Source organism: Scyliorhinus torazame, chromosome 8 (assembly GCF_047496885.1).
Source record: "Scyliorhinus torazame isolate Kashiwa2021f chromosome 8, sScyTor2.1, whole genome shotgun sequence".
Taxonomy (NCBI): Eukaryota; Metazoa; Chordata; class Chondrichthyes; order Carcharhiniformes; family Scyliorhinidae; genus Scyliorhinus; species Scyliorhinus torazame.
This window is the reverse complement of record NC_092714.1, coordinates 56,286,293-56,309,868: the sequence shown is the minus strand read 5'-3', so window position 1 is coordinate 56,309,868 and position 23,576 is coordinate 56,286,293. Positions and strand designations below refer to the sequence as shown.

General features: G+C 51.0%; 1 protein-coding gene across 1 annotated transcript in view; it reads left to right on the top strand.

Moving 5' to 3' along the window:
• LOC140427856 (suppressor of tumorigenicity 14 protein homolog) overlaps window positions 1-11,345 on the top strand; it is a 318,812-nt gene extending 307,467 nt beyond the window's left edge. The window contains exons 18-19 of the mRNA XM_072513648.1: window positions 8,290-8,426; window positions 10,821-11,345. Of these exons, the coding sequence (XP_072369749.1) occupies window positions 8,290-8,426; window positions 10,821-10,991 (308 nt within the window). The 3' untranslated portion in view covers window positions 10,992-11,345. The remainder of the gene's footprint in view (window positions 1-8,289; window positions 8,427-10,820) is intronic.
• The last annotated feature ends 12,231 nt before the right edge of the window (window positions 11,346-23,576 follow it).

The window sequence follows — 23,576 nt, the reverse complement described above, 5'->3', positions numbered from 1 at the left end:
TTTAGTGTCCAAAAGGTTAGATGAGTTATTGGGTTACGCGATAGGGTGGAGGCGTGGGCTTAAGTAAGGTGCTCTTTCCAAGTGCAGACTCCAAGAGCCAAATTGCCTCCTTCTGCACTGTAAATTCTTTGATTCCATGATTCTGATGTTTAAATAATTTTATTGAGTTTTTTGATGAGGTAGCAGTGAGGGTTGATGAGGGTAGTATAATTAATGTGGCATATACTGACGATCAAAATATGTATTATAAAGTGCCCGTAACAGCATCGTGAACAAAGCTGAAGCCATTGGAATAAAAAGATCAGTAGCCTCAGAGGTACAAAGTTGGTCAGAGTTAGGTCCCCTGCTTTTCTTGATCTATATTAATCAGCGAGGGCAGGACTTTCTGACTCTGACACCAGCGGGTATCGTCGCTGATGGAATGGATGATTTGGAGAGCTGTTAAAAGTCGGTGTTGGGGTTGGAAATCTCGGCCCTAGACACGGGTGTGCAGTGCAAAGTTTTCAAAATATGCAGAAGACAAAAAACTTGGAAGTATTCTGAATTTTGAGGAGGATAGTGATAAACGTCAAGGAGATATAGACAGGCTGGCGGCATGGGCAGACATGTGGCAGATGAACTTTAATGTAGAGAAGGGTGAAGTGGGCTGGATTCTCCATTCTGGAGACTAAGCGCTGACGCCGAGACTGGATTGGTGGTGTTTCCACGATCCTGATAGTGGCACCGGTCGCAATTCAGGACATGCAAATGGGCCCGCACCGGCACCACGTGGAACTTGTGCAATTCCAACCAATGCCAGCATCGGATTCACTGCTGTCAGAATTGGCACTCGAGAGTCTGACAACCTTGAGCTGCATATAAACACTCCACTCCCCATTCACTCTCATTCCAGCCAAGAAGATGGCACCACGAGGAGCGGCCCTGAGGTTTGCCATCACAGAGCTGGAAACACTGCTGGATGCCATGGAGGAGAGGAAAGACACCCTGTTCCCTGGGCTGGGAAGGAGCTGCCACCCACGGAAGTCAACTGGGCCTGGGCACATGTGGCAGAGGCAGTGAGCGCCGTGGACTCCACCAAGAGGACTTGCAGCAGTGCAGGAAGAAGCTGCACAATTTCCTCAGGGCGGCCCGGGTGAGTCACCACCACCACCACGCCCCTGGCACTGCCCCCCATCCACCCAAATGTGGCCCCCACCAGGTGAGCAGGCAGCGATGGATGAGGATGGACAGCACCCCCCCATGCCCCTGGCACCACCCCCACACACCCACCCCAATAGGGCGACGGAATCCTGCCCGCCACCAGCACCCTCGCACCACAACCTGCGACACATGCCAAGATCCATAGGACTCCATCCATGGCCGGGTGCCCCACACACACAAGCCACCAGCTGCCCACGTCCGAGTGTCTCACACTGTCCATTATTGTTTCCCCCCCCCCCCCCCCCCACAAGGCGAAGGCGGCCCACAACAGCCGGGAGCAAGAACAGACTGGAGGGGCACGCCAGACTTGCAGCTCCTCAGGTCTGCTCCTATGGCGGAGCAGATAGCATTGGACCTGGTCGGCGGGGTGGCAGAGCAGGCAATCGCTGAGGCGCAGGTCGGCATGGGACAGCCAGGTGAGCCCCGATACATTGCAATGTCCCTACGGCATGTGAGTCACAGTCCGCCCCAGACCAAGACCACCCGTGGTCAACCATACATCTTACATTGCGTCTTCCAGGGTCACCACTGGACGATGAGGAACGAACCGTGTCCCCCGCCACCAGCCGCAACCCCGCAACTTAGCAGATGATGGGGCTGCGCAGCCCAGGGCCCCTCACACCCAGCTGCAACCCCGTGACATCCTGGAGGACACGTCCGGGGATGACACCAACTTTGCATCACTGCTGTCAGCTACACCCTCCACCATACCAGAGATACTCACCTCGGTTGGGCATTTTAATGAAGAGTCTCCTGGGACACTATGTGGTGCGCACCACACATGTGCTGCAGTAGATCAGGTAGAGATAGGAATCCACAAGGAGGCGGATAGTCAGAGGGCAGCCCGGCCCCAGGGGCTAGCATCCGTCCAGGCGGGTCTTTTGCTTAGACCATAAGACATAGGAGCAGAATTAGACATTTGGCCCATCGGAGGGCTGGTTTAGCACACTGGGCTAAATAGCTGGCTTTTAAAGCAGACCAAGGCAGGCCAGCAGCACGGTTCAATTCCCGTACCAGCCTCCCCGAACAGGTGCCGGAAAGTGGCGACTAGGGGCTTTTCACAGTCACTTCATTGAAGCCTACTTGTGACAATAAGCGATTTTCATTTCATCGAGTCTGCTCCGCCAATCAATCATGGCTGATATTTTCTCATCCCCATTCTCCTGCCTTCTCCCCATAACCCCTGATCCCCTTATTAATCAAGAACCTCTCCATCTCTGTCTTAAAGACACTCAGTGATTTGGCCTCCACTGCAGCAAGGAGTTCCACACCCTCTGCAAAGGGCAGTCTTATCAATGCTGGAGATGTAGACACAGAGTCGGGGACTACATGAAGGGGTGTCAGCAGCCATCCAGCGCCTGCAGGTGCAGTTGGAGGAGTCCAACCGCCTGCAGGAGCAGGAGGCAGTACCGATCATGCGTGCTACACAGGCCAACACTGAACGGGTGCCGTCTGCGGTGGAGCCCTTGGGTGCAAAGGTATCGGCCATGGGTCAGAATGTTGAAGGCCTGGTGCACAGTGTGCAGGCAGTGGATGAGGCACAGGACAGGGCTGCCCTGTCACAGGCAGCCATGTACCAGGGCCATATGGACATTGCTGCGGCGCTCCAGAGCATGGCCCAGTTACAATGGGACATAGCTGCGAATACTGAGAGCAGTGGCCAGGTGCTGGCTGGCCTGAGCCAGCCACAGAGCAACCTGACAAGGTCACTGAATGTTCTGGCACATTCCCAGGGGAATGTGGCACAGTCCCAGCGGGACGTGACCCAGTCCCTGTGCTCCATGGCCACGAGCATCGAGACCCTGGTCGACACAAGTGGGGGCCTCCAGGATTGGCAAAGACAGGCGACGCCGGAAGCCGTTCCAGGGAGTAGCCTGGGGACCATTGGCCACCCCGAGGGAGGAGGAGGTGGTGGGGCCCAGGCCAGTGTCTCCCGTGCGGGTGGAGACCTGGGGCCTGGATGCTGCTAGATGGCATGGCTGGAATGTGACACCCGGGCGAGAGTCAGACAGTGGCAGACGTTGCGGAGCACTAGAGTTTATCATAGAACGGGTCGTCATCATCCTCTGCCCCATGGATCAGACCCACTGGTAATGCTGACCTAGGGCCATATCTGTGGTGCAGCTGGTGGGGAGCTTGGAGACGCTGTGGAGGTGCTGGGGTTGTGGGTGGGGTGTCGATTGGGGGTGGGGTGGCGGGAGGATGGAACGGTTGAGCTGCCTTCGACCAGGCCCCTAATCGGTGAACCCAGAGGCGACCAGGCTGTTCCTTGCGGGATAGCCCTGGTGCACACGCTGAGCGGCTTCCCATGCCTGTCCCGGGCCCCATGTGCTGGCCATACTGGCCCTCCTCCACGTCCTCTTCGTAAGACAGGCATGCTGGTCTTCCACCTCCTCTTCCAGCACGTCGCCCCTCTGCGGCACCATGTTGTGCAGGATGTAGCAGGCCACGACAATACGGAGTCTCTCCCAGGGGTGTACTGGAGGGCCCCTCCAGGGCGATCCAGGCACCTGAACCGTGCCTTCAGGACACTGATGCACCGCTTGGTCACGCCCCTGGTCGCTGCATGAACATCATTGTGGTGGGTCTCTGCGTCGGTCTGTGCCCTCCGAATACGCGTCATCAGCACGGCCGCAGTGGATAACCACTGTCGCCCAGCAGCCAGCCCCTCACCTGGGTAGCACCTCGAAAGTCTCTGGCACCGACAAGTGTGCCAGGATCAAGGCATTGTGCGCGCTGCCTGTGTATCCGGCGCAGACATGAGGTGATCAAACACCAGCTGCACATCGAGGGAGTGGAAACCCTTCCAGTTGATGAAGCACCCCCTCGTGCTGGTACCCGGATAGGGACGTGTCCTATCAATCACCCCTGGACCTGGCATGCCAGCGATTATGACGAATCCCGCTGACCGGGCAACATGGTGGGCTCGGTCCATTCCGAAAGTGTCTTAATGCACCACCCGGCATACAGGATCACTGCACAGGTGCACCTGTGCACGGAGGACTTGGAGATCCCAGAGAGGTCCCTGCTCGGTGCCTGAAAGACCACAATACAAAACTCAGGGCGATCGTCACCTTGACGGTCACTGGGGGCGGATGTCCTCCCCCATGCCCTTGGGTTGTGTGAGATGCACTTTCAACCAGCACAGGTGATGGTTCAGCGGAGTCTTCGGCGGCACCCCCGGTCCAAAAGGTCCTTGAACGACAGGCACTGCCAGTATACACAAAGCCTGATGCTACACCTCCTTCCCACCTCCTCCTCGGCCTTCTGGATGGACGGCTCTCCATCGTCACCGGCTGGCTTCTGCTCCTCGGGGCAGGCTCCTGTTCGGCAAGGTTTCCCTCCCCCACTGAGCAGCACCGTACAGCCTCAGGACATCCGCCAGGGCTGAGGTGGCAAGGCAGATACCAACAATACCTGGCTCTAATCTGAAATCCATCACGTTGGCATGGTGAGTACACTCGTGCCCATCCAGGTCCAATAGCCCTACCCGCAACCGTTGCCCCCGACGCCCTGCCTCCTGCACCGCGCCCCAGAGTTCACTTGCACTAGCTGGGTGACCCCGAGCCCTGCCTTCCATCTCGTCCCTTCCAGCATTACGCTTAGCGGCCCCTGTCCTGCGTCCTCCTGTGTGGTCTCACCCTTGGGCCGGCTATGTGATCCCCCCCCCGATCCTGGCAGACAGCCCCCACCCGGCCAGCAACACGGCTGGCTGCCTACAATTGTGTTTTTGAGTACTCAGCTTACTTCCTCTTACACCCTCAGCAGTCACAGCACCCGGTTCACATTTTTAAATACCAAAAGTGAACCACGCTGGCATAGCTTCCGCCTGGTGGAGGCGGATAATACCGCCTGGTGGAGTATCGCGGGAGGCTGGAGAATACCTGATCGGGGTCATTAATTATATGCTAATGATTATTACTGTACAGCTTTGGCATGGAACGCATTCGCATTGCTGTTGAGGCACTGGGGCATGGCATTCCAGCACCAGCCTCGATTTTCGGCTGACGCGAGATTGTCCACCTGATCACGTTTCTGGCGTTGCTGGACAAAGAATGCCGCCCAATATATTTTGGTTGGAAGAATGTTGAGAGGCAATCTAAAAAATAAAGGACATAATTTTAGAAGAGATGTAGGGGCAGAGGAATCTGGGAATCTAATTGGAGAAATTGCTGAAGCTCGCAGGGCACTGCTGAGAAAGTGGTTAATAAGGCAATGGGATCCTGTGAGTTATCAATAGAGGCATAAGGCGCGATCTTCCCAAAATCCTGGGCAAGCGCGTTTAACCGCATGTTTCCCAGCACTCACCGTGCCAAGAAACACATGGCTATTCAACGCGACTCGGGTTAAATAAGCGGCCTGAACAGGGCCGATTTTTACAATGAGGAGCTCCGCTCGCTGGAACTCCAGATATGTTTTTTTCACTGGAAGTAATAAGATTGCTTATGCAATAGCCCAGCTATTGATGAATATGAGGTTTATTTTGATATACACAACTACAAAATGTTATATTTGATCCTGAGATGAACATCTGACCACATATGTACATTGGTTACGAACACCACTTCTTCCCAACTCTGTAATTTTGCTGCACTCTGCCATTGCCTCAGCTACATTCTGGTTAAGCAATCAATGCCTTAATTTTAAATTTCTCCTCCTTGTTTTCAAATTCCTGCATGGTCTCACCCATCTCTGTAATCTCGTCCAACCCCCCAAACCCTCTGAGGTATCCATGTGCATCCAATTCTGGTCTCTTCTGCATCTCTAATTATAATTATTTCACTATTGGTAGCTGTACCATCAGCTTCTTCAGCCATAAGCTCTGGAATTCCCGCCCTAACCCTTTCCACCACTTGACCACTCATGCCTTAAGGCGCTCCTTGAAAAGGAAGACTTGCATTCATATAACACTTTCCATGACCTCTGGACTCGAAGCCCTTTACAGTCAATGAAGTATTTTTGAAGTGTCCGCACTGTTTAAACATGGAAGCCAACCTGTGCACATTCCCACAAACAGTAATGTGCTGATGGCCAGATAATCTGTTTTTGTGATTGAGGGATGAAGATTGCCCAGGACACAGGGGTAACCTTTTATATCCAGGGCTTCAGTTAAACATCTCATCAGGAAGACAGCACATCTGGGCAGCACGGTAGCACAAGTGATTAGCACTGTGGCTTCGCAGCGCCAGGGTCCCAGGTTCGATTCCCCGCTGGGTCACTATCTGTGCGGAGTTTGCACGTTCTCCCCGTGTCTGCATGGGTTTTCTCTGGGTGCTCCGGTTTCCTCCCAAAGACGTGCAGGTTAGGTGGATTGGCCGTGCTAAAATTGCCCGTAGTGTCCATAAGGGTTGGGAGGGGTTATTGGGTTGCAGGGATGGGGTGGAAGTGAGGGTTTAATGTGGGTAGGTGCAGACCCGAATGGCCGAATGCACTGTATGTTCTCTGTGTGTGTATCTGATAGCACAGGGCTCCTTTAGTGCTTCACTGAATCGTCAGTCTTGATTTTTGTGCTCAAACTCTAGAGTGGGAATTGAACCCAGGTCTCTGTGATACAGAGGCTAGATGCTACCAACTGGACCACAGCCAACAGCTGCCTCTTAAAACCTATCTCATTGACCAAGCTTTTGTCATCTTCCCGAAATCACTTCCTTTGGCTAGGTGTCAAACTTTGCTTATAACATTCTAGTGAAATGCCTTGGGATGGTTTATTACATCAAATGTGCTGCTACTATATAAATACAAGTGCTCATATTTTTGAGACAAAAGGCTTCATCTAAAAGAAAATTTCTTCACCTAGTGTGTGGACCCTGCACTACATCCTGCACTACACTTTAAAATTCAAACAATGCTTGGTAGTTTTCAAAAACAGAAAATGCATGAAAATCTCAGCATGTCTGACAGCACCTATAGAGAGAGAACAGAGCTCAAGTTTTGAACCTGGATGGAGCTTTGACAAAGAGTCATCCAAACTCGAAACACTAGCTCTGTTCTCTCTCCACAGATGCTGTCAGAACTGCTGAGGTTTTCCAGCATTTTCATTTCCGATTCCAGCATCTGCTATCATTTAATTTTATTTTGTCAGTTAACTGTAAGTAACCATCAACTGGTGCATTCCTCATGGCAGCACCTCTACCAATCAGAGTCCACTTGCCAAACAATCAGCACTCTCCTCCTATACGGTATTATTTTATTCTTGCAAATGGCCTGACGAATGAAAAACGAAAAACCTTGCAAAAAACGCTCTTTTCAGCACAGTAGCATTGTGGTTAGCACTGTGGCTTCACAGCTCCAGGGTCCCAGGTTCAATTCCCTGCTGGGTCACTGTCTGTGTGGAGTTTGCATGTTCTACCCGTGTCTGCGTGGATTTCCTCCCGGTGCTCTGGTTTCCTCCCACAGTGCAAAGATGTGCAGGTTAGGTGGATTGGCCATGATAAATTGCCCCTAGTGTCCAAAAAGGTTAGGAGGGGTTATTAGGTTACGGGAATAGGGTGGAAGTGAGGGCTTAAGTGGGTCGGTGCAGACTCGATGGGCCGAATGGCCTCCTTCTGCACTGTATGTTCTATGTTCTTTCAGCAAAAACAAGAAAAGAATATTAATATTATTGAACTGGAAGTGTATGCTCTATACACGGTGCTCAATTAAATATTAAAAAAGGGGATGTGGTAGAAGCCTTTTTAAGAGATGGCCTATAATACATGCATGAAGTTGGACCAAAGATTAGCGAAGACAAGTCATATGCAACCATAATTTTTTTACAACATCCTCATGACTAACTCCAATATATACCTAATGTAGCAGTTTTTTGTATATATCCAAAAGAACAATTATAGCTTTATATTTTGTTAAGAGGTAATATGCTTCATTATGTTTTTCGCGCCAATCTAGTTTTGAAGAAACACAGACAGACACACACACAGACAGATTGCTATAATAGGTGGAAAATGATCCACATTTATTCAGCTGCTGTACATGCATTATGAGCACAAATATGATTTAAACAAACAATGCATGTGATTTACAGTAGAGCATCATTTGAAACAAAAGGTTTATAATCCATTCTTAACTGAACAGAAAATGTTTTTTTTACAGGTCAACTTCCTACTATCCTTCAAAAGGCTGAAGTAAGAATCATTAATCAAACAACATGCATTAACTTTATAGGAAATATAGTATCATCGCGAATGCTTTGTGCAGGATATCTTACTGGACACGTTGATGCCTGTGAAGTATGAACAGCTACATTTTTATTGAAACTTATGTTAGCACAGCTGACAATTGTAATTTTTGCAGATTTATGGTGCGGTAATATTGATCATCAGTTTTTTTAATAAACTGTATGACCCAATACAATTAATATTGTATCAACAACAACTGCCATAAACTCAAATTCTGTCATTGAAAGTATTCATATAAATTTGGATACAGAAAATCCCAGACAGAAGATCTGTACAGAAACTCTACTTCCCCAACTGTGATTAGCTAACTCAGCACTGCAGAGGTACTATGCCCTGCGTCAGTGACATTCAGCTTAGGAACGAAAAATCAGAACGTTACTGCACCCCCTAATTACAATACAGGGGGCTCCTGCTGGGCAGGATGAGATTTCAGCCATGGGAAAATTTTTCACACAAGAAAAATAGTTACATCGATGAGATTATGAGGGGCATGGACAGGGTGGATAGAAAGCAGCTGTTGCCCTTCGTTGAAGGGTCAGTTACGAGGGGACAAAAGTTCAAGATGAGGGGCAGGAGGTTTTGGGGGGGGATTTGAGGGAAAACATTTTTACCCAGAGGGTGGTGATTGGTGATGGTCTGGAATGAAATGCACTGCCTGGGAGGGTAGTAGAGACAGGTAGCACAGTGGTTAGCACTGCTGCTTCGCGGTGCCAGGGTCCCAGGTTCTATTCCTGTTTGGGTCACTGTCTGTGCAGAGTTTGCACGTTCTCCCGTGTCTGCGTGGGTTTCCTCCGGGTGATCCGGTTTCCTCCCACAAGTCCCCAAAGATGTGCTTGTGAGGTGAATTGGACATTCTGAATTCTCCCTCAGTGTACCTGAACAGGTGCCGGAGTGTGGCGACTAGGGGATTTTCACAGTAACTTCATTGCCGTGTTAATGTCTGCCTACTTGTGACAATAATAAAGATTATTATCCTTTGTAAAGTACCTGGATGAGCACTTGGCACGTCGTAACATACAAGGCTTTGGGCCAAGTGCTAGCAAATGGGATTAGGTAGACAGGTCAGGTGTTTTTCATGAGTGGGTGCAGACTCGATGGGCCGAAGGGCCTCATCTGCACTATTATTCTGGAACTATGCTTATCATGAGGCACACCTTCAAAATAGAGGGGAGCAAAATGAAAGGAAGGTTTTGGGGTAGTGTATGAAATTCTAGATTTGTATCAGCAAATAGTCTGATAGCAACAGTCATGGGGCTGTAGCACAAATCACCATTCTCAGTTTTTTTTTGACTGGCAGGGTTAAAGTGAGGGACACTGGGTGTAATTCTCCGAAAACGGCGCGATGTCCGCCGACTGGCGCCCAAAACGGCGCAAATTGGACGGGCATTGCACCGTCCCAAAGGTGCGGAATGCTCCGCATCTTTGGGGGCGGAGCCCCAACCTTGAGGGGCTAGGCCGGCGCCGGACGAATTTCTGCCACGCCAGCTGGCGGAAAAGGCCTTTGGTGCCCCGCCAGCTGGCGCGGAAATGACATCTCCGGGCGGCGCATGCGCGGGAGCATCAGCGGCCGCTGACAGCTTCCCACGCATGCGCAGTGGAGGGAGTCTCTTCTGCCTCCGCCATGGTGGAGACCGTGGCGGAGGCGGAAGGGAAAGAGTTCCCCCACGGCACAGGCCCGCCCGCGGATTGGTGGGCCCCGATCGCGGGCCAGGCCACCGTGGGGGCACCCCCCGGGGCCAGATCGCCCCGCGCCCCCCCCCAGGACCCCGGAGCCCGCCCGCGCCGCCTAGGTGGTTTAATTTATGCCAGCGGGACAGGCATTTTAGCGGCGGGACTTCGGCCCATCCGGGCCAGAGAATCGAGCGGGGGGGCCCGCCAACCGGCGCGGCGCGATTCCCGCCCCCGCCTAATATCCGGTGCCGGAGACTTCGGCAACCCGCGGGGGCGGGATTCACGCCAGCCCCCGGCGATTCTCCGACCCGGCGGGGGGGTCGGAGAATTTCACCCACTGTTAGTAGTGAACAGGAGTTAACTTTCTTTTAATAGCTACACTGTCATCTGCTAGTGAGTTACACACCTACGCATTTGTAAATATCTTCTACAAAAAAGACAATTAAAAATAACCCAAACATATTTTCTTTAAAAAACCCAGAATATTTGCACACCAGTAAACACAGTTCAGTTAAGAAAAACTCGTTAATATATTGGCTGGACCTTTACTGATTATTGAAAATTGCTTGTTCAATAACTACTAAATGCATTTTAAAATAATTCTTGTCGTATTTCCTTTATTGTTGACATTTACTTTTTAAACGGCCTAGAAACAAAATATAAAGAACGCAGAATGGATGATTTGAAAACCTTGCTTGAATATTTATGACATAGAAACACTAAACTCAGTTTGGTAGAGTTACACATCTGTGTTACTTTTCTTGTTCTCTGTAGGGTGATTCTGGAGGACCACTGGCTTGTGAAGAACCATCAGGAAAGTGGTTTCTGGCCGGAATTGTGAGCTGGGGACAAGGGTGTGGTCGATATGGGCACCCTGGAGTTTATACCAGAATCACAAAGTTCGGAGACTGGATTCAGAGGAACATGAGAATAATTGGCAATTGATCAAAATTATTGTATGTTGAAAAGAAAATCTTAATTTAATTCAAGCAGTGGTTGCTGCTATTTCCTGTAGTGCTCATATCCCTTCACCAGTAGAGTACAGCAAACACTGAATTATCAATTTCTCTGCATTATTTATCTGACTCAAATAAAACTTATAGATACCTTGGGCTGGAGTTTCTGGGCATCAACAAACCTTTTTCTGCCCAATTTCCCATCCCATTGGCGACGATTGTTATAATCTCTGTCAGGTTTCCCTCACTTTCCATGGGCGGGATTCTCCCCTACCCGGTGGACCAGGGGGTTCCGGCGTAATGGAGTGGCGGGAACCACTCCGGCGTTGGGCCGCCCCAAAGGTGCGGTAATCTCCGCACCTTTAGGGGCCAAGCCCTCACCCTGAGGGGCTAGGCCCGCGCCAGAGTGGTTTGTGCCCCGCCGGCTGGTGGGAAAGGCCTTTGGCGCCACGCCAGCCGGGGCCGAAAGGTCTTCGCCGGGCGACGCATGTGCGGGAGCGTCAGCGGCTGCTGACGTCATCCCCGCGCATGCGCAGGGGAGGGGGTCTCTTCCGCCTCTGGCATAGTGAAGACCATGGCGAAGGCGGAAGAAAAAGAGTGCCCCCACGGCACAGGTCCGCCCGCGGATCGGTGGGCCCCGATCGCGGGCCAGGCCACTGTGGGGGCACCCCCCGGGGCCAGATCGCCCCGCGCCCCCCCCCCAGGACCCCGGAGCCTGCCCGCGCCGCCTTGTCCCGCCGTTCAAAAGGTGGTTTAATCCACGCTGGTGGGACAGGCATTCCAGCAGCGGGACTTCGGCCCGTTGCGGGCCGGAGAATCGGCGGGGGTGGGCCCACTGGCCGGTGCAACACGATTCCCGCCCCCGCCGATTCTCTGGTGGCGGTGACTTCGGGACACGGCGGGGGCGGGATTCATGCCAGCGCCCGGCGATTCTCCGACCTGGCGGGGGGTCGGAGAATCCCGCCCCATATCTCCAGGGAGAACAGACCCAGTTTCTCCAACCTAACCTTGTAGCTACAATCACTTATCGATGGAAACTCTGCCCCCTCTCAAAGATCCTTGGGTTGGATTCTCCGACCCCCCACCGGGTCGGAGAATTGCCGGGGGGCGGCGTGAATCCCGCCCCGTCGGCTGCCGAATTCTCCGGCGCCGGGGTTTTGGCGGAGGCGGGAATTGCGGCGCGCCGGTCGGCGGCTGCTGGCAGCGGCCCCTCCGGCGATTCTCCGGCCCACGATGGTCCACCTGTTTTTGGCGGTTCCCACCGGCGTAAATCACAACAGGTCCTTACCGGCGGGACTTGGCTCCACGGGCGGCCTGCTCAGTCCTTGGGAGGGCGCGGGGGGATCTGGCCCCGAGGGGTGCCCCCCACAGTGGCCTGACCCACGATCGGGACCCACCGATCTGCGGGCGGGCCTGTGCCATGTGGGCACTCTTTCCCTCCTCACCGGCCGCTGTCAACCTCCGCCATGGCCACTGCGGAGAAGAACCCCCCTGCGCATGTGCTGGGATGACGCCAGCACTCGCTGGCGCTCCCGCGCATGCGTCAACTTGGCGGAGGCCCTTCGGCGCCGGTTGGCGTGGCGCCAAGCCCTTTCGCACTGGCTGACGCGGTGCCAAATACTTCGGCACCAGCCTAGCCCATCCTCGGCGCCAGAGTGGCCCGCCCTGCCGGTTCGCGGAGAATCCCGCCCCTTATGTGTGTCGACCAGAACGGGGAGAAATACTTTGTGACCTAACTTGGAATTTTATAAAAGTTCAGCATAGCTTTCCTGCTTTAGTATTCAGTGCCTCTAAAAATGAAGGTGCTGCGTTCTGAAAGCTAGTGACTCCAAACAAGCCTGTTGGACTTTAACCTGGTGGTGTAAGACCTCCGACTGTGCCCACCCCAGTGCAACGTTGGCATCTCCACATATAAAAATGAAGCCCAAGAGCACATATGCTCTCAATATGTCACCTTAAAAGATCTATGCACAACAACCCCCAGGTTCCTGTACCATTGCACACTCTAGAACTGTGTCAGTAAATCTTATTGTCTCTCTTATCCTTTCTGCCAAAATGCATCTCCTCACACTTTTCTGCTTCTTGTCCATCCATTCAGCAGGCCTATTGCAGTCAATATCCTCACTTTCACTGTTTACCATACCTGTAAGTTTGGTATTATTGACAAACTTTGAAATTTAATTCCATAACCCAATATGCAAAACATGATCAAACAAGCAGTGGTCTTATCATTAACCCTTGGAGAACACCACTGCCTATCATCTTGCATTCTGAAAAACAACCATTTGCCATGACTCACTGGTTTCTGTCCTTAAGCCAAATTTTTTATCAAACTTACACTCTCTCTCCAATTCCATGAGTCTCATTTTTGTTAACCAGCTTTTTCTGTAGCACCTTGTCAAATGCTTCCTTAAACTCCATAACATTCATTGTATTCCCTTCATCAACATTCTCTATGACTTCATCAAAAAATTCAATTGGCTTAGTCAAGCATGAGTTGCTTTATACAAATCCATGCTGAGTCGCCTTAATTAATTCAAATCTCTACAAATGCCTGTTGGGCTTTTCCCTGATTATTGTATCGATAACGTCATCCACTACTGAGGTTAAACTGACTGGTCTTAAGTTACTAGGAACGTTCTCATACACTTTTTTGAATAAGGTTGCCACATTTGCCATTCTCTGGCACTTGCCCTGCATCGAGGGAAGAGTGGAAGATTATGGCAAGTCCCTTTCAACCCAGGCCCTTCACTGACCATCGATGTCAGACATCTGACCAGGTGGCTGGGCCACTCTAAACATAGCCAGTCTTTCCAGTACATCCTACCTACAACTTTCACCCCATCTATTACCTCTTCTATCTCCACTTCTGCTGATATTTTGCCAGAATCCTCGTCCTTGTTAAATGCCAACACAAAATATTCATTAGGTCTTATCTGCACCTCCAAGCAAATATCACCCATTTTGTCCCTAAAAGAACCCCACCCTACTTGGTGCTACCTGCTTGCTATTTACATGCTGGTAGATAATTTTTGAGTTCTGTTTAATCTTAAATGCTATTTTATTCTCATTCTCTCTCTCTCAGTCTTACTTTCCTCTTCACTTCCCTTCTCAATTCATTGCACATGGCTTGGTCCCACTTGAAGAATTCATCTGACAAACATCATACATTCACCATTTCTCTTTTACCAAATTTTCTACCACTCTCATAATACACTGATCCCTGGCTTAGGTTCCTCTATCTTTTGCCCTTATCGGCATGCACCTGTATCAGAAACACCTCTCCCTGAAAGATCAACAATCATTCCATTTGTTACAGTTCTTGGTTCCTTTCTGCCCTGTCTAGATTTCCTCTCGACCCATTGATGTTAGCCCACTTCCAATTTGGAAGTTTTACTCTCGATTATCCCATGCTTCATTTTCCATTACCAACTTAAACTTTGTGATGAGATGGTCACTCTTCTAAAGTGTTCCACACACTGACACTTGTCCCACCTCATTCTGCAGCACCGGATCCAGCAATGCCTCCTTCCTAGCTTGACCCAGAACACACTGGTCGGGGACGTTCTCCTGAACACTTTTCAGAAATTTCTCCCCCTCCTTATCTTTTACTCTAACATTTCGCCAATCAATATTTGAGTAATTTAAAAGGCCCCCATAGCACCCCTCTATCTTGTACGTCTCTCTGATTTCTCTGCAGGCCTGCTCCTCTACCTTTTTTTGCTCTTACTATATGGAGGCCCAATAACAAGATCCTTGAAGCACCTCGTCTTCACTTTTTAAGCCAGGTTTCTGCAATTGACAGTACATCATTTTCCCACATGGCTGTTTGTGCTTGTAGATCACTAACCTTATTTCTTGCACTTTGAGCAATTACGTAATATAGTTTAAACACTCCTCCACCACACAGCCTTCCTGTGAGTCCTCTTAAGGTGCAACCTGTTTCTTTTGAATAATTGCCTCCTATCTTGTCACTGTTCCCAATGCCCGAGCCTAAAACTCTTTCTTGCACCATGCCTAGTGCCATGCATTGATCCTCCCTTTCTTCCTACTCCTTTTACTCTCACTGGTGCATTGGACTGGCGGGAATAATCCCGAGATTAACACTTTCAGTAATCCAGAGATTAACACTTTCTAAATCCTACATTTTAACTTGCCCTACCACCTGATGATTTGACCACAGAACCTCAACATCTGCCCGTCTCTCTGTGCCATTGGGACCAACGCTTAGCACAACCTCTGGCTCACTAGCTTCTCCCTGAAGAATATTCTGCAACACTCTCCATGATGTTCTTAACCCTGGCACTAGGAAGACAACGCAGCAAGTGAGAGTCACCATGACACCTACGAAAATGCCTGTCTTTCCCCCGAAATATGGAATCTCCTATAACGACTGCATTTATACACTTTGCTGTTCCCTCCTGACCAGTCCCTTGCCCATCGTTACATGATCTGGACTGCACTCCTTCAAAGTGTTGTCACTCCCAGTAGTTTCCATTGCTGAGTAATGATTTGAGAGTGGCACATACTCCCAAGAATCCTGCACTTACCTCTTCCTATTCCTCTGGGTGGCCACTCATCTACTATCCTGAACTCTTCCTGCCAGTTGAGTGAGCGCCTCCTGGAAACACTGATTGTCCTGATGCTCCATAGTGAGAGCAAAGAAAGAATGAACTAAATTTGAAATTAAGAAATAGGATCATCGTATTGTATATCTAGCACTCTACAGCTCCTCTTTTTTGTTAAACTGCACTGCATTACAATCCTAACTGAGAAAGTCAGTGACACCTTCAGTAATGCAATTCAAATGCATTTTCTAGAATGTGTTTATACTGAAATTACCAGTACAAGAGCAGTAACCATTACTTGGGTTTCACACAAGACACTAGCTATTCAGCAGGTATTTTACTCTATTTAGATGAAACTTTCATGCCTATAAAACCCTTCGCCTTGGAGTTTAGACCGCACAGATTTCTCCAAATTAATTGCAGACTGGTGTAAAATGTGCTTGGGAGATCCCAGTGGCCCTTCTTTTATACCTTGCGTGACCATACACCACTCCATGTGGCATCAAATGGAAACATGCAATAATCTGCCAGCCAGAGAGCTCTCATGTTGTTATCATAGAATCATAGAATTTACAGTGCAGAGAAAAGGCCATTCAGCCCATGGGTCTGCACCGGCTCTTGGAAAGAGCACCCTACTGAAACCCATGCCTCCACTCTATCCCAGTAACCCCACCTAACCTTTTTTTGGACACTAAGGGCAATTTATCAATCCTCCTAACCTGCACATCTTTGGACTGTGGTAGGAAACCAGAGCACCTCCCGGAGGAAACCCACGCAGACACAGGGAGAACTTGCAGACTCCGCACAGACAGTGATCCAAGCCAGGAATCGAACCTGGGACCCTGGAGCTGTGAAGCAACTGTGCTAACCACTGTGCTACCGTGCTGCCCTGGAGTCTGTTTGGAGCCCTAATTCCAAACATACAGAGTTGCCGCCACCACCGGACTCATGGTGTACCTTGTCGGCGGGAGCGGCAACGATGCCGTCACCAGTGCACTCAGATTCGTGCCCACACAGGACGCCATCTCTAGGCTCTTCCACGCCGCCCTCTCCCCTTCCATTACCCACTTACGGATCATCGCCACATTGGCTGCCCAGTAGTAGCCACATAGATTCGGCAATGCCAGCACCCCCCGTCCCTGCTACTCTCCAGGAGAACCCTTTTTACCCTCGTGGTCTTATTCGCCCACACGAATCCCATGATGCTCCTGCTTACCCGCTTAAAAAAGGCCTTAGGGATCAGAATGGGAAAGCACTGAAATACAAAGAGAAACCTCGGAAGGACCGTCATTTTAACCGACTGCACCCTACCCGCCAGTGAGAGTGGCAACATATCCCATCTTTTAAAATCCTCCTCCATCTGCTCCACCAACCGCGTCAAATTGAGCTTGTGCAGGGCCCCCCAACGCCTAGCCTCCTGGATCCCCAGGTACCGAAAGCTCCTTTCCGCCCTCCTCAGCGGAAGCTCGTCTATCCCCTTCCCTGGTCTCCTGGGTGCACCACAAAGAGCTCATTCTTCCCCATGTTAAGTTTATACCCCGAAAAGTCCCCAAACTCCCTAAGGATCCGCATGACCTCCGCCATCCCCTCCACTGGGTCCGCAACATACAATAACAGGTCATCGGCATACAGTGACACCCGGTGTTCCTCTCCCCCCCCCCCACCGAACCAATCCCCTCCAGTTCCTGGATTCCCTCAATGCCATGCCCAGCGGCTCAATTGCCAGTGCAAACAACAAGGGGAACAGGGGACACCCCTGCCTCGTCCCCCGGTACAGCCGAAAGTACTCCGACCTCCGCCGGTTCGTAGCTACAGGGGCTTTATATAGCAGCCTAACCCAACTTATGAACCCCTCCCCGAACCCAAACCTCCGCAGCACCTCCCAAAGATACTCCCACTCCACCCTATCGAAGGCCTTCACCATGTCCATAGCTGCCACTACCTCGGCTTCCCCCTCCACCGAAGGCATCATAATCACATTAAGGAGCCTCCGCACATTGGTGTTCAGCTGTCTACCCTTCACAAATCCCGTCTGGTCCGCATGAATCACCCCCGGGACACAGTCCTCAATTCTCGTGGCCAGACCCTTCGCCAGCAACTTTGCGTTGACATTGAGGAGTGAGATCGGCCTGTACGATCCACACTGTAATGGGACCTTTTCCCGCTTCAAGATCAAAGAGATCAGCGCCCTGGACATTTACGGGGGCAAGGTCCCCCCCTCCCTCGCCTCATTGAAAGTCCGCACTAGCAGCGGGCCTAGCAGGTCCATGTACTTCCTATAGAATTCTACCGGGAACCCATCCGTCCCCGGGGCCTTGCTTGCCTGCATGCTCCCTAGTCCCTTAGCCAGCTCCTCCAGCCCAATCAGTGCCCCCAGTCCAACCACCTGCTCCTCCTCCACCCTTGGGAACCTCAGCCGATCTAGAAATTGGCGCAGCCCCCCCACCCCCATCGGGGGCTCCAACCTGTACAGCTCCTCATAGAAGTCCCTGAAGGCCTCGTTTATTCTCACCGCACTCCGCACCATGTTCCCCCCTTTATCAATAACTCCACCAATCTCCCTCGCTGCCTCCCTCTTCCGAAGCTGATGTGCCAGCATCCGACTCGCCTTCTCCCCATACTCATACGCCGCCCCCTGCACCTTTCTCCACTGCGCCTCTGCGTTCCCAGTAGTCAGCAAGTCGAATTCCATCTGGAGGTTCCGTCGCTCCCTAAGTAGTCCCTCCTCGGGGGCCTCTGCATAGCTCCTGTCCACCCTTAATATATCCCCCACCAGTCTCTCCCTCTCTCTCTCTTCTCCCTATGGGCCCTAATGGAGATTAGCTCTTCCCTGACCACCGCCGTCAACGCCTCCCAGACTATCCCCACCTGCACCTCCCCATTGTCATTGGCCTCGAAGTATCTTTCACTGCACCCCCGAATCCACCCGCACACCTCCTCATCCGCCAACAGTCCCACATCGAGGCACCACAGCCGGTGCTGGTCCCTCTCCTCCCCCAGCTCCAGCTCCACCCAATGCGGGGCATGATCTGAAATGGCTATGGCCGAATATTCCGTGCCCTACACTCTTGGGATTAGCGCCCTACTCACGATGAAAAAATCTATCCGGGAGCAGGCTTTATGGACGTGGGAAGGAAAGGAAAATTCCCTGGCCACCGGCGTGGCAAACCTCCATAGATCCACTCCCCCCATCTGGTCCATAAACCCCCTAAGCACCTTGTCCGCAGCCAGCCTCTTACCCGTCCTGGACCTAGAACGGTCCAGTGCTGGGTCCAGCACCGTGTTGAAGTCCCCCCCCCCCATTCTCAGGCTCCCCACCTCCAAATCCGGAATCCAACCCAACATGCACTTCATAAATCCGGCATCATCCCAATTCAGGGCACATACGTTCACCAATACCACCCGCACCCCCAGCAACCTACCACTCACCATCACGTACTGACCTCCATTATCTGCCACAATGTTCAGCGCCTCAAACGACACCCGTTTCCCCACCAGAATCGCCACCCCTCTATTCTTCACGTCCAACCCCGAGTGAAAGGCCTGCCCTACCCACCCCTTTCTCAGCCTAACCTGATCTGCCACCTTCAAATGCATCTCCTGGAGCATAGCCACAACTGCCTTCTGTCCCTTTAGGTGCGCGAACACTCGGGCCCTCTCGACCAGCCCGTTCAGGCTCCTCACATTCCAAGTTATCAGCCGGGTCAGGGGGCTTCCCACTCCCTCCCCTGCCGACTAGCCATCTCCCTTTTTAGGCCAGCTACGTGCCCGCGCCTCCCGCACCCTCCAATCCCCCAGGCGGCGGACCCCCGCCCCGACTCCCTCGCCTAGCTCCAGCTCCCCATTGGCCAATGCAGCAGCAACCCAACCCCTCCCCCCTCCTTCTCCCCCCCCCCCCCAACCCTCCAGCTAGACCCTCCTCTAGCCGTTTTGACCCCCCCCGTAAGTCAGCTGACTCCTGCTGACCCCGGCCTCTCCCGCCTCTCCATCGACCCCCGCGTGTGAGAATCCCTCCACCTCCGCCTGGCAATCAGCGTGCGCTCCTCTCCAGCACTGCCCTTCCCCCCGGCCCCGCCCCCTTCCTTCCACAGCACGGAAAAAAAGCCCGCGCTTTCCATCCAAGCCGGCCCCGCCCCTTCTGTTGCAGCTCCTTTTTTGCGGCCTTGTCTCAACTCCCCATCCCCGGGCCTCCAACCCCCCCTCCCCTGTCCTTCCAACACCGACGCCCACATCACACAGCCCCCACATCGAACCATTTCGCCCAACCCCACCCAGCACCAAAGAAAACAGAACAGAGCATACCCCAAATTACAGTAAACCTCCTAGGCACCCCCTCCCATCAAACCTTCAGTTCGAGTCCAGCTTTTCAGTTTGGATAAAGGTCCACGCCTCCTCCGGCATCTCGAAGTAGTGGTGCTGATCCTGAAATGTGACCCACAATCGCGCTGGCTGCAGCATCCCAAACTTCACCCCCTTCCGATGTAGACACGCCTTAGCCCAGTTGAAGCCGGCCCTCTTCTTGGCCACCTCCGCGCTCCAGTCCTGGTATATTCGGATCTCTGTGTTCTCCCACCTGCTGCTCCGCTCTTTTTTGGCCCATCTCAAGACACACTCACTGTCCACAAAGTGGTGGAACCGCACCATTACTGCCCTTGGCGGCTTGTTGGCCTTGGGCCTCCTCGCCAGGGCTCGATGAGCCCCGTCCGGCTTCAGGGGCCTCGGGAAAGCTCCCGCGCCCATCAGCGCATTGAGCATCGTGACCACATACGCCCTGGCATCAGCCCCCTCCACTCCCTCCAAGAGACCCAGAATCCGGAGATTCTTCCTCCTCGACCGATTCTCCATGTCCTCAAATTTTTCTTGCCACTTCTTGTGCAGCGCCTCGTGCGCCTCCACCTTCATCGCCAAGCCCAAGATCTCATCCTTGTTTTTCGAGGCTTTTTGGCGCACCTTCCGGATCACCGCCCCTTGGGCCTTCTGGGTCTCCACCAGCTTGTCGATCGACGCCTTCATCAGCTCTAGCAATTCTGCTTCAGCTCCGCAAAGCAGCGTTTGAGGAACTCCTACTGCTCCTGCGACCATAGCGCCCATGCTGCGTGGTCGCCACCCGCCGCCATCTTGCTTCTCCTCCCTCGCACTTTTTGCTGCACTAAAATCACTTTCTTGACCGCTCCACTCCTGGTCCAATCCATACAGTGCCGGGGGAGCCGCACTGTCACCTTCCCATACTGGCAACCGTCGAATAATTGCCGTTGGGGCCCCTCCAAGAGCCCAAAAGTCTGTTTCTGGCGGGAGCTGCCGAACGTGCAACTTAGCTCAGCATAGCCGCACCCGGAAGTCGAATTTGATTAATGTTGACTGCAGCACGGGTAAGGTTGAATTGTATCCCACAATCCACCAATCTGAAAGCCACACTGTTCCTACCTGATGCCATTTTATGAAGGCATCCAAGGCTCCCACATAGAGTGGGCAGGGTCCTAATTTAAAATCTAAAAGTCTCAACCTACTGAGTTATTATTGCCACAACAGCATTTTAACTTTAGCATTAAGGAAACCCACATAGAGCCAACCCTATGAACCAAAGAAGTTGTGGTAAGTTGGAAATTTAACTTTCATGTGGCATCTTAGTGGGTAGGAGGAATCCTTATTCCATGTGGAGTCCTTGGGTCTGCCCATCACTAGTTTTGCCTTTCCATTCCCCAACCTGCATTGGTTTGGCAAACCCTTCCCTCCAACTCCCAGCCCCATTCCAGCTAGTGGGATGCTGGGGATCATTCCCTACCCTTGAGCCCCTGGTAACATCATGACACCACCTGACCCTGACATCATGCCGAGCAGCTTCAGATGGTAGACAAAAATAAAATGTTTAAAAATTAGAAAGGCCTTGGGTAATTCAAACCCGTGATGAACCATGCTTAAATCAATTCCATTGTATCACAATCACAATTGTGTGTCAATTCTGGCTGTTTTGACGTGTTCGGTCCACTCATTGTGTTAACACTGAAACCCTTGAACTGTGAACAATCCCTGCAAAAGCTGGATTTTTATCTGTTTTATATATGAAATATATTCATGTAAGTATTTCTGTATGATGGCATTTCACAAATTTTACAAGTTGTGTGATATTTTCAAACTAGTTTATAGCAAAACATAGTCAAAGACTATGGCTGCAATTCTCTGGCCATTGTGATTCATTTTCCAGCCAGCCTGCTCCTGGGTTTCCTGGCGCCGTGGGGTGGCTTCAATGTGAAATCTCATTGACAAGCAGCGGGAATATAGAATCCCGTCATCAGCGAACGCCGTGCCGCCGAGAAACATGCGGCTGGGGGAACGGAGAATACAGCCCAAGTTTTTAATCGGCTTGATTATTTTTTTATTTTTGAGGAAAATTATATGTTTCAATATATGGTATTGGAATAATGTTATAATCAGCAAGATGATTTCTCTTATCCTAAAAAGTTTCTACCTAATTAATTTTGGCTTTAGATGCAGATGCATTGAAGATAAACGATTATCTTTTTAGATTTTATTTAAAATAATTAAGCATCTGTATCACAGGATAGTACCTTTATCAGAAAGTCACATAGAAGAGTTGCAGTAATGTGTTCTATCATAGTTTACATCAGCCTAGAAACAAATAGGTATAGATTTGCCAACCGTTTTATGATCAGGGCAAAATGCTAGATTGCTGTACAGAGCGAGGAGCAATTGAAATTGTTTAAAATAATTTGAAAGTTCTTTTCTTAATTGAATTCTGTTGATTTAAGAAATTTTTATGTTTGCTCAGAACAAAGATCATAAAAATTATGTTTGTGTAATAAAGTTCTTTTAAAGGTCAGTGCAAATTTGATCAATCCTGCTTCGAATCTAAAAGAACCTTTCCGTTCATATTATTTACCATTCACCAACCATCAACTTCCTCAGTACCTTTACTGTGTAACAACGACTGACAATGTGAGATATTCCAAGAGAATGTATTGTCATGACACCCTCGGCGAGTGCGCGGTCAATTCCAGTCCAACTTGACCTGGAGTTGCAACACAAATGAAATTAGATTTTATTTAAAATATCTTTTATTTTTATTTTTAAAATAAATTTGAGTACCCAATTCATTTTTTCCAATTAAGGGGTAATTTAGCATGGTCAATTCATGCAGCCGCATATACACACTTCACTCCACACACACTCATCCCAGCCAACAAGATGGCACGGGTTGCGCTGGAGCGTGCCCACCCCGCTGATGAGTCAGCTGGGGCCAGACGGCACCTAGGGGGGTGTCATGGAGGGACACACATACGACCTGTGGCCATAAGTTCACAGTGAGCAGTCAGCGGCGTGCACAGGCGCATGGCTACCTTTTAGGCTGCAGTAATGGTGCACCGTGCCCGTCCACCCCGACCCCACAGCCCACCTCCTGGCCGGCCCCCGCTTCTCCCTCTGGCCATGGCAGAAGCCCCCGGCCAGTGGCTTAACTGTCAGCAAACTATGATGATGATGGACACTTTCCATACCGCCTTGCTCCCCCTCAGCAGCCACGGCGCTGGTTTCACAAGTGAACCACGCCGTTGGGAATTCGCCCCAGTGGAGACGGAGAATTGCGGAGGCCCCAGAGAATACCGCGTCAGGCCCGTTAATGATATGCCAACGCCGTTTACTGTATGCACAGAGTGGAATGCATTGATGCCGCTGTCAAGGCACCGGAGAATTGCAATTTGTCATGAAACCAGCGTCAAAACTGATTCTCCGCCCAATCGCGTATCCCGATTCCGGTGCCAGAGGACCCGCCCCTTGGTTGAGCCCAAATAACTAGTCACCCAGGTTTGTAACTTTAAAACACAAGTAACCTTTTATTATGTGAATTATTATAATTAAAAGAACGTAAAATGTAACTGACTACTACCCCTTTCCCACCACTTCCCCTTCTAACTCATACCAAACTCTCTCTCACGCTCTCTCTATATATATATCTATGATATATATATGAATATATATATACACACACAGAC